This window comes from Lytechinus variegatus, chromosome 4, assembly GCF_018143015.1.
Source record: "Lytechinus variegatus isolate NC3 chromosome 4, Lvar_3.0, whole genome shotgun sequence".
Taxonomy (NCBI): domain Eukaryota; kingdom Metazoa; phylum Echinodermata; class Echinoidea; order Temnopleuroida; family Toxopneustidae; genus Lytechinus; species Lytechinus variegatus.
The window spans coordinates 34178177-34193816 of NC_054743.1; the positions used below are offsets into that span (position 1 = coordinate 34178177).

General features: G+C 35.1%; 1 protein-coding gene across 1 annotated transcript in view; it reads right to left on the reverse strand.

The window, feature by feature from the left end:
- LOC121413898 (centrosomal protein of 162 kDa-like) overlaps positions 1 to 5406 on the reverse strand; it is a 30743-nt gene extending 25337 nt beyond the window's left edge. Inside the window, exons 1-6 of the mRNA XM_041606884.1 lie at positions 5287 to 5406; positions 3815 to 3983; positions 2466 to 2569; positions 1172 to 1262; positions 688 to 727; positions 353 to 402 (exon numbers count right to left, since the gene is read on the reverse strand). Of these exons, the coding sequence (XP_041462818.1) occupies positions 353 to 402; positions 688 to 727; positions 1172 to 1262; positions 2466 to 2569; positions 3815 to 3983; positions 5287 to 5352 (520 nt within the window). The 5' untranslated portion in view covers positions 5353 to 5406. The remainder of the gene's footprint in view (positions 1 to 352; positions 403 to 687; positions 728 to 1171; positions 1263 to 2465; positions 2570 to 3814; positions 3984 to 5286) is intronic.
- Between the last annotated feature and the right edge of the window lie 10234 nt (positions 5407 to 15640).

Consider the following 15640-nt stretch of genomic DNA (forward strand, 5'->3'; position numbering starts at 1 on the left):
CTTCTCTTCTTCAATAGATGATAATAATATGCAACATTTATATAGCACTTAATACCAATATTTTTTTGTTTTGTATTTACATGGCATAATACAAATGTTTCTAAATGCTGCATTCTATTACCCCGGCTTTAGCACAGCTATCCTGATCGGACAATCGAGCATTCAAGGAATTCCTTCCTCCTGGGCACCCATTTACTACACCTGGGTGAAGAGTGGCGAATGTAGATAAATGCCTGGCCAAAGGACGCGAGTGCTGTGATGGGATTTGAACACCCGACCTTGTGGTTCAAAGTCCAAAGACCTACCCACTGAGTCATAACACCTCTACGATAAAGAATAAACTATGTATCACCTGACTGACTGTATGTATCCTCAAAGCTGGCTTGCTCTGGTATGACTCCACTGAGAAAGAAATTTAAAAAATTAAAAATATATAAAACATTATTCAAGAAAGGTGTTAGTGGATTTTTTTTTCAAATATCCATAGTAACCTGTTGACTAATGAATTCGGTAATTTCCATAGGTTTTGAACAGGGACCCATCCGGTTCCATCAGACAATGGGTTAATAATGAATTTTGATATATAAAACAGTATTGTGTTATGGCATATACTTGTAAAAGACAAAAATATAAAGTTGAGTCTATATATTTCAATGATTGAAATAGAAAATGGGCAGAAGTTCTTACCTTCTTTTTCGACTTTCCTCAAACTTTTCATCAAAGTCATCTACCAATGAAAGTAATGAAGAAAATTACATAGATAATCGAATTTCACGAAAACTGTTAACAAAAAGAGATTAAATATCTGCAAAAGGTCTCTTTATTCCCTGTAAATTATAGATAAACTATCAGTAATGAAAAAATACAACATACTAAAATACCACAAATCTTGGTATACTTTATAGCTTTTCATATCATCAAAAGTAAACATCAGCTTAACCTATCAGTGAAGCATAGAGCAGTCAATATCGATGTTTTTAACTAGTAACTTGCAGAAAAAGAAGGTTTTTTTCCTAATACAGTACACCAACATGAAGCTTTACTGGTAATGAGATCTGGAAACATGTAAATAATTATTCATAACTAAATGTAGATGAAATTATAGATAACAGTAAGCTATGCCTCTCTTTTAAAATGGTATTTACTTCCTGTTTCTCAAATTCATGCTCACCTTCTTCTAAACTATCGCTGCTGATCTGCCTTCTTGGAACTTCAGACGTCTTTGCGGGCTCCACTTCATTCTTCTCCTCTATACGTTTTCCCTGCAACATTCAATATCATACAAATAAAAAATAACCTATATAAGGTATCAAAGCAAAACTAGAAATATCACTACCCCTGTCCAATCCCGTTACCATGGCAATGAAATTTCCAATTCATTTGGAAAAATTGGACTTTACAAAAAGACAAATATCTGTGCCAAATTTCTCAAGCACTGGTAAAAAACCAAGGAAGTAATTTAATCCACATAATTTTACCAAAATTTTGCCACATGTTGTTACCATTGCAGCACATTGTCTAAAACATATAAAAACTATCTCTTGCATATCTTTACCTCAATATCTATGCGTGAGCCAAATCTATAAAAGAGAGTTTGTTAAAAACTGAGGAAGTAGTTCAATCCACAATATCTTCAACTCATCAAACACTAGACTGACGTACACTGATTCCTAAATAGCAGTCCCCCTCCAAGCTTGTTATTTGGCAAGGGCATAAAAGTCATTTCCTTAAAGGACAAGTCCACCCCAACAAAAACTTTGAATAAAAAGAGAAAAATTAAATAAGCATAACACTGAAAATGTTATCAAAATCGGATGTAAAATTAGAAAGTTATGGCATTTTAAAGTTTCGCTTCATTTCACAAAACAGTTATATGCACATCTCAGTATGCAAATGAGGAACTGATGACATCACTCACTCACTATTTATTTTGTATTTTATTATACTAAATATAAAATATTTTAATTTTCTCATCATTGTCATGTGAAATGAAGTTTCATTCCTCCCTGAACATGTGGAATTCCATTATTTTAACGGTGTGCTTCAGGCAAGGAGGCCCTAATCATCAAATTCGTAAAAATTGCAATATTGTATAATTCAAACAATAAAAAACAAAAGAAATAGTGAGTGAGTCACATCATCGACTCTCTCATTTGGATGTAACTGGCTCGTTCACATACCAGGTAACTATTTTGTTAAAAATAAGCAAAACTTTGAAATGTCATGACTTTCTTATTTTACATCCGATTTTGATGAAATTTCCAGCATTGTGCTTGTTTGACTTTTCTCTATTGATTCAAATCAACATTTTTCTAAGGTGGACTTGACCTTTAAAATATGATGCATCCATATATATATATATAAAAAATTTCAGACATTCAATATTCGGCTCATATTGATATGATTAATCAGTGTCTGAATCATAATATATAACAAAATATAAAAAGTTTATTCCTTCTTTTTACCTTCTGTAAAATGCCCTTCGGCTTCACGACTTCTTCATCTTCTTCTTCTTGAACATCTCTAAGAGGAGTAGATTGTTTCTTGGGTTTCAACCATTTCATGCTGCCTGCAACAAGTTTTTTAAATTAGGATTTAAAAAGTTTGATAAGGAAATAGAGTAGTGCGCCTCCTCTTCGCATGATCTGGCCAATGCGGCCATGTGTTTTATAACGTGTGCAACAAGACATTTAAGTGCAACTCTTAAGTCATTCTTCAATCTTTGTGAAACACCCCTCTTTGACCACAGTGGACAATTTAGATAGGTTTTAGATTTGTACTTCAGATGATATGATCCTTCACTCTTTTGCTGTAAGTTCATTTGGGTCAAGTGCAGCCATGTTCCAGTTTCTTCATGAACTTTACTCTTTGATGATCACTCGAGCCTTTTACAAGCATAGAGACTACTTATCGTCGGCTTTATGCCAAAAGGGCCTTAACTGCTTTTGGCCATTCCGAGATAATGGCGTTTATGAAGGTTTTGGCCTCTCTAATAATCAAAAGTTTGTGGTCGTTTTTTTGCTTTTGAAGCCAATTTCGATAAACGTGTTAAGTTATTAAGTTTTACATGAAATGTGTTAAATTTATTATAAAATATTCAGAACCCCTAAAATCGGGTTAAGGCCCTTTTTTGGCATAAGGCCGACGTTATATGGTTTTATGCATCTCTAAGAAATACTTATTATTATCATTACCACATGTGGTGACATGGCTCAGCAGCCATTAAATATCAAGGTTCCATGAAAGTTACGATTGTATTAGTTGTATTAGTGTTAATGAAACAGGCCCCAGGTGGTTGAATGCAGTAACTGAGAAGCCATATTGGAAAGAGTGGAAAGCCACTCTCTCAACAAGATAGAAGGCCCTAACTTCAAATCTGTATTCAAACCATCTTTCACATGCTAATGTGATTCAGAGAGCACAGATTCTCTGAACAATCTCAGACATTAGGTCTTTCTTCAATGGGTTCATACAGGTAATAATTGACAAATGCCGCCAACAGGGAGTTGTCATTTGTAGTTCTTCAATTTAAATGTTCATATTACTCATCTTTGGTTGGGGGGGGGTAATGTATGTTTCAAAAAAAAATATTAAATTTTCAATAAGTGACAAATGTTGCAACCGAGAGTTATCATTTGTAGTTCTTCAAATTAGATTTTCATATTCATCCACGTTTTGTTGGATTGGGTAATGTATGTTAAAAAAAAACAAAGATATTTAATTTTCAAGAAAGAAAGGAATGTCTACTTATTGAATCTATAGAATGAAAACAAAAGATCTCGGCACGCAAAGACAAAGGGCGCAGATAGCTTACTTGGTGTAGAAGCGGGTTCATTATCAGTGTTCTTCTTGCCTCTTCCACTCTTCAATCCATAGTCATCATCTCCTTTCATCCACCATGGGGTACCGGTGTCTTCTTTCTTCCCTCTTCTTGGACTTCTGTTCCGTTTGCTGGTGAAATCCATGGAGTCATCGGAAAGAGACTAGGATATCATGAAAAATAATAATAATATGCATTTATATAGCGCAAAAACTATATCTATATATTCTATTGTGCTGCAAGAGCTTCCTAGGTGCTATACATACTATTGGAATAGATAGGTTTTTAATTTTAACTTGAAATTATGTAAATTTGTTGAATTCCTAATGTTGAGGGGAAGTTTGTTCCATAGTCGTGGGGCTGACATCAGAAATTACCTATCTCCTAGTGTTGCTTTAGTCTTGTGTGGGGGTACTTGTAGTGTGAGTGTATCTTGTGAGCTACGTAGATGATGGTCATGAGATCGGGATTTCAATTTCAAGAGATCTGAGATGTAACTTGGGGCCTAACCATTAAGACCTTTAAAAACTATCATTAGGATCTAATTCTTTGTCGGACAGGTAGGCAGTGTAATTCTCTCAATAATGGGGTGACAGGAGAGAATTTGGGAAGACGACATATCATACGTGCGCATGTGTTTTGCACTCTCTCCAGTTTGCTTATTTGAGAATCGAGTAATAATAAGTTTTACCAAATTATGAATAATTGTCATTCATAACTTGCAGCATCCACATAGTGCTCAACACATATTGCAATGTTTCTAAGCACCGTTGGATATTACCAAGGCTTTAGCATGGCTATACTGATCAGGTGCACGAGCATCCAAGGAATTCCTTCCTACAAGGTACACATTTACTACACCTGGGTGGAGAGTAGCAAATTATCAAGGTAGAATCATGACTAATTTGAGGGACAGGGTTGGGCTCAATTACAAGGAAATTGATCAATTACGTAATAGGTTACATTTTTTAGTAATTGTAATTGTATTTGAAAGTTTGAAAAGGAAAGTAATTGTAATTGTATTTGAAAAAATGTTATTGACTTCAATTGCTGTCAATTACTTGTAAATACATTCAATTACTTTACAATAAACTTATTATAATAATCTATGAAATAATTTCAGCATCAAAGAGTGTAATAGGCAGAATCCGTGCTCTTCAGCATAAACCTTCATCTAGTCAGTTTCTCTGTAACTTAGAATTATTTTGAAATAGGCCATGCTATGTACAGAATACATATTGGCTTCAGTCATGACTTTCATAGAAAGTAATTGAAATTGTAATTGAAAAAATTGGTAATTGTAATAAAAAATGCAATTCAATTCAAGTAATTGTATTGAAAATTTCTTCAATTATGCAATTACAATTGTAATTTCAAAGTCAGAAGACTAATCCACTGGGCCATAACGCTCCACTACATCGCATAGCATAGGAAAGACTGTTTAGAGCTAGAGAAGTGAGACAAACCTCTTTGAGAAACTGCTCAAATTCATCATCAAGTTCTTGTTGGGACAATCTTGGTGCTCGAGGCATCTTGCTCGCATCTTCTTGCTGACCAGTTTGTTACTAACAGGATCCAGGTGACCTCTGTAAAAAGACAATGGGAATCATCTTTTAAGAGTCAACTTTACAGACTTAAAATGTCATAAAACTCTCCTTGTCAGATAACTTAGAAGTTTATTGATAATTGTAACAACACTTTACCAACAATGTAACAATAATGTCTCTGCATGAATTAGGGGCTAGAAAATTTGAATACAATTAAAATCTACAATGTACATTTTAGTCCTTAATGCACCACGAACCGTCCTCTCTGCGCACTTTGATGCGAAAGTTAGTTTGGTAGTAAACGCATTTAAAGAAAAGCTTTTCTAAAACCAGCAATAAGTGCACCTACAAGGAGAGCAAATTATTTACCGGCGTCTTCGTTCGATAGTTCAGGTTCAAAGTTTCATCCCATATCTTTATATTTTCTTGAAGTGAATTATTTACGTTACAATGGGCATCGTAACAGACACGGTAAATAATTTGCTCTCCTTGTGTGCACTCATTGCTAGTTTTAAAAAAGCTTTTCTTTATATGCGTTTTTCTGCAAAACTATCTTTCGCATCGAAGTGCGCAGAGAGGACAGTTTGTGGTGCATGTGACGAATTTTCATGTCGAGCAGTCTAACATGAAGGTTTTTGTATTAAACAAAAATAATTAGAAGCAAAATCATCAAATTTGGACTAAACCAGCTAGCTAATAAATGATTAGAGTGGCCACACCGAGAAGTCAACAATACATTGCATTAATTACTGAATTATATTTCAATAATCTTGAACTATACTCTTTAAAGAGGACTGTACTCAACGGAAGAAGAAAATTGCTATTGGGATTTCTGAGTCATTGTTCAATAATCATTCTGTCAAGGCATTGGAATATCAATCACACATCATTTTTAAAGGTTGCGATCATTAAAGAGGTGATATCGTTCGAATTAGAAAAGATGCCCACTGACTAAGAGGGGAAGTTCATCCTGACTAAAAGTTTAATGTAAAATTGTTTAAACTGATGAAGGTTTGAAGAAAATCCATCAAATATTAAAAAAGTTATATGATAAAAACATTCTGAATTTTTCTCTTTTTTTTAGAAGAAAAATTCAGAATAATTTTTATTGTATTGTACCACCATCATTATATCAATAGAGAAATCATTTCACATCTATTCCTCATAGAAAAAATAGTCAGCATTATTTTAACCATTTTGCATTTTATATTACACAACATATTGAATAGCTGGCTATACGAGTCTAACGTTAAAGACTCTACAAACTACAAAGTCAAAGAAAAGTGTTAAACTAATTTCTTATTTTACAATTTTAGATCCCAAGGGCCCGTTTCTCAACACCGTCATAAGTCTAACTTCTTGACTAAATCGGAGATAGTGAGCTACTTGTCCGCTAACCGTTTCACGAAGCCCTCTTTACCAAGATCGGGTACAACAACCTCACTAAATATTTATGACACCTCCGAACCTGTCATAACTTCTTTCTTAATGACGTAGTGGCATCACGTGGGTAGACTATGACATGCAAAAGTGCCGAGAAATTTGAAAATTATAATCTTACGTAATCAATCATAGAGGTTGAAATTACATCCCAAAATAAGTTGGATAATGCATTCAATGATCATTGTAATACAAAGTAACTATGAATACTGTTGGTAAAACGCCACAAACCCATTCATTTTGAAATAGTAAAATAATCTAATCGATAAAAATTCTACCACGTCAGGCCATCCATAACTGGACTTGTATTTGTCGTTTTCAGACCCATTGACATTTGGATAATTCTAATCTCTAATTTATGCATAGAATTTGTCAAATCGTAAGATCGGTATCAAGGATTTAAAAAAAAAGAATGTTAAACTATATTTCGATGTTTGGAATCGTAAAACATTGTATAATTATCATAATTTTACAAATAAAACCGTTTTGGTTTACTTTCGTAAACTATCAAAATTGGATATCCCGGGGGTACCCATCTCAACGTAAACATGTGATTTTTTAGTCATGAAATAAATTATTCATGATTCCATTTTTCAGCAATTGAATGCCCCAGTCTTCATGGTATAAGTATGTATGATGCATAATTTACCTGTGCTATTATTTTTAAAAGATGTAATTCCCAATTCATCACAATATTTGCAATTTCGTCATAATCTTTCTTTTTGAAAATTATGCTATTTTGTGACTAAGGCTACGTCTCGTCTGCTCTTTTTACCGATAGTATCGATATCAAGGTATTTTAGTTAGGAAGCCTTTCGTGAAACAGGTTTAGTAAGATTGGAACTAACTCCGTGGTTTGTGGATAAAGATATGACTAACTTGTCCAGGTGTTGAGAAACGGGCCCCAGGTTCCTAAGAGTAAGACTAGTAACTCATAGTCATATTCATAAGTCAAAACTTTCATCTTAATAATACCGGTATATCAACACTCAAAAATTATAAAGTCCCCATCATGCCCATACAGTAGGCCCTAGTGCGCGCTTGTTCTATTAATTAACTGGGTTCACTTTCAGGATCTTGATTAATTAAATTAACTCGGCTCAGCCTCAGCTCAACATCCGCCTTCTGACTCGGCTTCGTGGCATATTTTTTACAAATACAAACGGAGGTAACGTATCGTACTAGTACTCGGGGTCCACTTCGGCTTCGCTTCCTCGAGCTCGCCCAGCTCCCCGGCGCGGGCGGGTGCTCACGCTCGCGCTCGTTGCCATTGCGTTGGGTCCCGCGTTGGATAGAACATCATTTTTATCTTATTATTCTTTACCTATAAATCACTTATTTAGTTTCCTAAACTATGGTGGCTTCCATCAGGGAATATTTCCCATTTCACTCAAATATCTAAAATATCTCTGAACATACCTAAATGAAAATCAAATGACCAACACAAAAAAGTCAAAATCGGATTCAAATAGAAAAATCTCTGCGGCCAAAAATGAAAATACAGTGTAATCTAGATGACAAACAAGAATTGAAAATGACTTTGTGAAAAAAAAATTGTATTCGAAACGATTCAACGATCATTAATAAATTGAAAACTTGAACCTTGACACTTTATTTGACTGTTTTAACCACTGATTCGGCCTCGACCCGCCACAGGGGCCGCGGAAAACCATGTACAAACACGTGAAAATGACCATCATATGATTGTGATTTTTTTTGCATGCACAATCATAGGCGGCGTCCTTAGAAGATTTTAGTGGCACCAGAGTAAAACTGTTTGACGTGCATGATTTCCCTAATCTGTGGATAATAGCGGCTTAAATTAAAAGCAATTAAAAGCGAGGGTCTTTAATGAGCAATTCTAATGAAATTTTGGAAACTCGAAACTCGAAACTCGAAGTTTAGCAACACACGTAGTAGGAGTTTTAGTAGTAGTAGTAGTAGTAGTAGTAGTAGTAGTAGTAGGAGTAGGAGTAGTAGTAGTAGTAGTAGTAGTAGTAGGAGTAGCAGTAGTAGAAGTAGTAGTAGCAGTAAGAGTAGTAGTAGTAGCAGTAAGAGTAGTAGTAGCCGTTTTAGTAGTAGTAGTAGTAGGAGTAGTAGTAGGAGTAGGAGTAGTTTTAGTAGTAGTAGGAGTAGGAGTAGGAGTAGGAGTAGTAGTAGTAGTAGTAGTAGTAGTAGTAGTAGTAGTAGTAGTAGTAGTAGTAGTAGTAGTAGTAGTAGTAGTAGTAGTAGTTTTAGTAGTAGCAGTAGTAGGAGTAGTAGTAGGAGTAGGAGTAGGAGTAGTAGTAGTAGTAGTAGTAGTAGTAGTAGTAGTAGTAGTAGTAGTAGTAGTAGTAGTAGTAGTAGGAGTAGGAGTAGTAGTAGTAGTAGTAGTAGTAGTAGTAGGAGTAGCAGTAGTAGAAGTAGTAGTAGCAGTAAGAGTAGTAGTAGTAGTTTTAGTAGTAGTAGTAGTAGTAGTAGTAGTAGTAGCAGTAAGAGTAGTAGTAGTAGTAGTTTTAGTAGTAGTAGTAGTAGTAGTAGTAGTAGTAGTAGTAGTAGTAGTAGTAGTAGTAGTAGTAGTAGTAGTAGTAGTAGTAGTAGTAGTAGTAGGAGTAGTAGTAGGAGTAGGAGTATTAGTAGTAGTAGTAGTAGTAGTAGTAGGAGTAACAGTAGTAGAAGTAGTAGTAGCAGTAAGAGTAGTAGTAGTAGTAGTTTTAGTAGTAGTAGTAGTAGTAGTAGTAGTAGTAGTAGGAGTAGTAGTAGGAGTAGGAGTAGTAGTAGTAGTAGTAGTAGTAGTAGTAGTAGTAGTAGTAGTAGTAGTAGTAGTAGTAGTAGTAGTAGTAGGAGTAGCAGTAGTAGAAGTAGTAGTAGCAGTAAGAGTAGTAGTAGTAGCAGTAATAGTAGTAGTAGTAGTAGTTTTAGTAGTAGTAGTAGGAGTAGTAGTAGGAGTAGGAGTAGTAGTAGTAGTAGTAGTAGTAGTAGTAGTAGTAGTAGTAGTAGTAGTAGTAGTAGTAGTATAGGAGTAGGAGTAGTAGTAGTAGTGGTAGTAGTAGTAGTAATAGTAGCTTATTTTCAAAAATTTTCAAACTTTAATACTAAATGTTACCAGGGGGTGAAACCACTTATCCAAGGTCATTCGTTTCAAAAATACTTTTTTTCTACAAGCTTAGGCGGCGATTTGCGGTTTAGCTGCAATTTGCGGTTTAGGGCCTTAACAGGCGGAAGCGGGGGGACAGGGGGGACGTGTCCCCCCCTAAATTTGAGGAGGGGGGGCAGTCCCCCCCCTAAATTTGTTGTTGATGACCTTTTTTTTTCTTTTTTTTTTGCTTGTCAATTTATTTTCCTACGTCCCCCCTAAAATTTTTTGGGTTGTCCCCTCCTAAAATTTTTGGCTTCCGCCGCCAATGACAATGGTCATCCCCCACCGGCACTTTGTCCGCGGCCCCTGCGCCTAGCTCGACTCTGTACAGCAAGATTTAAATAATAAAAAAAGATAAATAGTTTTGATATGTTGGAAGGGTAAATAAAATTATTGAGTGAGAAATTAAAAACTTCATCGAGAAGATAGACAAGTCATTTTAGTAACCATAAGTGGATAAACAGAATGAAAGAACAATATCCCCATGCCCTTGGCTAGGGGGTTCTGGTCGGGGATTGTCTGAGGAACACCCCCCCCCCCCCACCCCCTTTGCCAATAGCGAGAGGAAAGAAAAAAAGGAAAGATAGGAGGAAATGTAGAAAAAATAGGATTAGGGGAAAAGGTGAAAAAATCACGCACAGTTCGCCTCAGTGGGCAGTGGACCGGGGCAGTGGATGAGAAAAAAGTCTGTTCTAGATTTCTATTTATTCATTCTCCGAAATTCACAGTAAAAATCATAAATGTACTTACAGGAAAAGCAAGATATAAAATAATAACAAAAAAAAACATATAAGAAAACTTTGTAGGCCTATGGTTGTATAATGATGATAACTTTCAGCTCGTGCTACACGCTTGCATAATTTGCAAGAATAGTGAATAAATAGTCCTTGGAATGTCTCCATAACTCTTCAGGTCAGCCTGAGAAAAACATCAAATATTTTCAGCGCTTTGCATAATTGTTTAGTCAGATTAACTGCTTAGGCCTACAAAATTAGCAACATATGATCTACATGTAGAACGTACGGCGAGTGCTAACATGTTTCCTTTCGGGGTAGAGTATCAAAACTCGTTTGTCATGCTCGCATAGATTTTTATTGAAATAGGGCCTGCCATACAGCTCTTATAAAAATGCTCAAAATTATTATTTAGCATAGATTGGATATGACAAGAATTTTTAACTCTCGCTTCGCGTTTACGTTCTTCATTCCGCCAAATACAAATGTTCCATGATGACGAATCAGAGTGCATGTGAATAATGTCCGCATGCAGTTATACTCGATCAATCCTAAACAAGTCAGCCGTAATTTACAATAATTGTTGATTTCAAATGCCCTTTATAAAAACGTACTTCAGGTCAGTCCACCCAAAAAAATGTTGATTAGAATTAATAGAGAAAAATCAAACATGCAAAATGCTAAAATTTTCATCAAACTCGGATATAAAATATAACTGTGACATAAACTTCTTATTTTATATTTGTTAAATTTTTAGTGTGATATGCTTAATACAGGTTTTTCTTTTTTTATCAACTTCCTTTAAACTGCCCACTTTTCAGATTATATAATATTTCTACATAGGCCTATCCCCGACCCCCCCAAAAAAAAAAAATCAGCTAGCGCTTCGCATTTACTGATAGAACAGAATTGTATTCTTGTGACTAGGTTGAAAGGCATCTGTCAGCATATGTGAATACTATATATTATTCATTTGTTATGAAAGTGTAAAGACTATCCTAATTACATTGAAATAGATTTATTATTGAGGAGTGCTATATATATACATATATACATAGGCGGATCCAGGGGGGGCCCGAGGGACCCGGGCCCCCCCCCCCCCTATTGGCGGAGCAAAAAAAAGGAAAAAAGGGGGAAAAGAAAGGAAAAAAGAAAAAGGGAAAAGAGAGGGGAAAAGAAGGAAGGCAAGCATAAGAGGAGGAAGATGAGTGAATAAAATAAGATAAGGGGAAGACTTGGAAAATATATTTTTTTAATCTTTCATTTTGGGATATAAAGTTTTCGCTCGCGCTTTGCGCTCGCATTGCCTTTTTGGTGATATCTTGCTCAATATGGACCTTAAAATATCAAATTCTGAAGTCAATATACAAAACATATTTCAGCTGGGAAATTGAACTTTCATTATTTTGTTTTATTTACAAATTGATTTTTTTTAATGTACAAATTTCTGTTTTATGGTCTGAACATTAACAATTTCCGCTTGCTCTGTGCGCTCGCAAAATTTGATTTGTCAGGTATTTTCCTGTATTCCATGAAGTTCTCAAAATACCCCTATTTAGGTCAGATTGTCAAAACGTATCAGCTAGCGCTGCACGCTTGTATTTTGATTAGTGAGTTATGTATATCTCAATATAAATTCTAAAACAAACTACTTAAAATCACCATTTGATGACAATTAGTCATAAATTTCTGCTCGCGATTTTGCGCTCGCATTGATAGATATTAAACTCATGCATCTTATGCATAATTACAAAAGTGCTTTACATGTCCAGTTTTCAGGCCATAACATTAATAGATTTCGCGCTCTCATACTTATAGGAAGAGAAATAGGAAGAAAGTCATCATTTTCTTATGATGACATAATGTCCTTATAGAATCTCCCGGTCCTATGTCAAAACTCAAAGTAACAATAATGAAAAATATCAGCTCTGTTTTAACTGTGATTCTTTTTCACCTCACAATTTTTCCACAAAGTGCTTGCAATACAGAGAGTGACCCCTTTTCAGATCTGAATATCTTATATTTTTTTAGCTCGCGCTTTGCCCTTGCTTTATTGATTTTCATGGTAAAAAATGGTATTTAGAATACCCAAATTCTAGGTCGATATCTGAAACAAACGTTCATTCAGATACACAGCTTGTTCTCCATTTAAATAATTATCCACTTTCAGATAACAATATAAAAAAATTGTCTGGTCGCGCCTTGTGCTCTCATTATTAATGTATGAAAATTTCCAATAGCTTAACCTTTTCATGATTTACAAAACATGAATAGAGTGTCCAGAATTTTTCCGCTCGCGCTTCGCGCTCGCATCAATACTGTTCAGTTTTTGTCTTATTCTTTCCACGATTACAAAAAGTGCTTGAAATTTCCATTATTCAGGTAGAAATGTCAAAAATTTTCAGCTCGCGCTTCGCGCTCGCAATATTTGAATGTTTAAATATATAACGTCTTCATGGCTAAGTTCAAGCAGTCCATAACAGATACGTTTTCGATCAGCTCAAAACGTATATAAAACTTTTCCGCTCGCGCTCTGCGCTCGCATTATTAATGTAAGGAAGATCCCCACTTCCTCATCCTTTTCATGATTTGCAAAACTTGAATAGAGTGTCTCGTTCAGTAGGTCTAAATCTCGAAATTTTTTGCTCACGCTTCGCGCTCGCACCAATCGTTTAGTTATAAATATGCATTCTGTTAAGTTACAAAAATTGCTTAGAATTTCCATTCCTTAGATAAAATGTCAAAAATTTCAGCTCGCGCTTCGCGCTCGCATTATTTGATATTTTCAAAATATGTAACGTCTTCATGGCTAACTGCAAGCAAGCCCATTAACAGTACCTTTTCCATCAGTTCATTTCTGCTCGCGCTTCACGTTCGTAATAATTATTCACTTGCATACACATCTTTTTTCAGGACTGGCAGAATGTTCAAAACTTTTAGAAAAAAGTACATAAGATTCCAAAAAAAAAAGCTCGCGCTTCGCGCTCGCATTATATAAATAAGGATTATGGTATTATATATTTATGTTTATTCATAAGAATAAAGCTAAGAAGTGACTAATAGGACTACCCATTTAAAGAAACCAATAATCCCGGCAAATATCATATTCGAGTGGCCGATCGGGGAAAATATGGCTGAAAAAAATTCCGGGCCCCCCCCCCTATTGGCGAAGGCTGGATCCGCCCCTGTATATATATATATATATGTATATATATATATATAGTAGGCCCTAAGTCAGAATCGTAATATTCAATTAATGAATACCGAAAATCGCCGGCCGAAGTCTATACATAGTTTAGCGAAAATTGGGCCTAACCATGGTGGTGGGCTACAACTATCGGGAAGTAATAGAGAAATTTAAAAAAAAATCACAAGCTTCTTCTTCTTCTTAGATTGGTTTGAGTGGCAATTAGTCATATTTGACTATTGTCGCCATTTACTCTATTAATAAAAAATCTCACTTCTCACATAATAAAATTATTACCAATACATATGTGAAATATTTTTCATGTGCATCCTTCTAATATGAAAAAGGGATAATTATGATATAGTTTGCCGTAACTGGCGTAACTCTAATCAAAATGGCATATAAACAAATCTTCACCAAAAACAAACCGCTAGCTTCAGCTCAGTTCCAACTAGTTGCGCTTGCCCTGTCCTTTCAAGATGCAATCATACCGGTCAGCACGGTACATTGTGCCGATTTTTCGGACGTAAATGCCTAGGTCACCCATGCATAGACGAGGGGGCGCTAGTGTACCTGTGCTTACAGATGGGTTAAACATTAAAATAATTTGTTTCTTTTTTAAAAAAACAACATCAACAAGGCGGAAACACTTGTGGGCTTTGTAAGTTATATGTGCAGAACATATTGTACATATTATATCATACATTATTATGCATATATATATTTTTTTCTTTTCACATTAGACTTGTACAATCATATCCTTTCATATTTCTTAATAAACAATACAATATAAAAAATAGTACATCACTCCTTACTGAAACGTTTCGTTCTTGAAACGAAACGTAAAAGTGCTTTCTGTATCCCTGGATCATCTTTTTTTAAATACTCCATTATTTGTCCAGGCTGTGATTCATTCAAATCTACAAGGAGCATTGATCTTTCAATTATATATTTTGGACAATGTAAAAGATAATGTCTGACAGTTTCTACCTCACGACATGTATCACAAAACCCTGTTTGATGGATCCCTAATCTATGTAGATCTTGGTTAAGACCAGCGACTCCAAAACGGAGACGATGGAGCACAGTTTCCTGTCTCCCTAGATTACATTTATATGTGGGTAACACTGATGGTTGCAACTCTTTCAGTGCTGAGTTAGTTTTATTCCATCTTTCTTGCCAAACTATCTTACAACTTTTTGAAATAAGTTGCATAATCTCTGATAATGTTATTTGATTATGAATTTCTATTTTGTTTGATAAAGCTTTTTTTGCGCAGGAGTCTGCTATTTCATTTCCTTTTATTCCACAGTGACCAGGGATCCACTCTAGGTATATATCTAAACCTTTATATTTGAGTCTTGTAGTAATAGTCAGAATTTCTGTGATAATAGGATCGTCTTTCCGATTCTGTAAAGATAAAAGTGCACTTAATGAATCACTGAAAATAACAACACCTGTATATATATCTAAATATTCTATCCATTCCAGTGCAAGAATAATCGCAATCAATTCCGCCCTGTAGGAGGAGGTGAAATTAGATAACCTTTTGCCTTGGTGAAAAGAAAAATAAGGTACATAGAAAGCGGCTGAACTAATTCCCTTTTCAGGAGCTTTGGATCCATCAGTGTATATATGGAGTTGGTGTGACCATCGCTTACAGCTATGTTTTTCTGTGAGGGTATCCTTGAAAAAGTAAAAAAACAATAAAATGTTGTGAGCTATACGTATAAGTCATCAGGTTTTCACAAAATTGACCTAGTTTAATGAGTTTAATAATCTTTGAGTTCATTT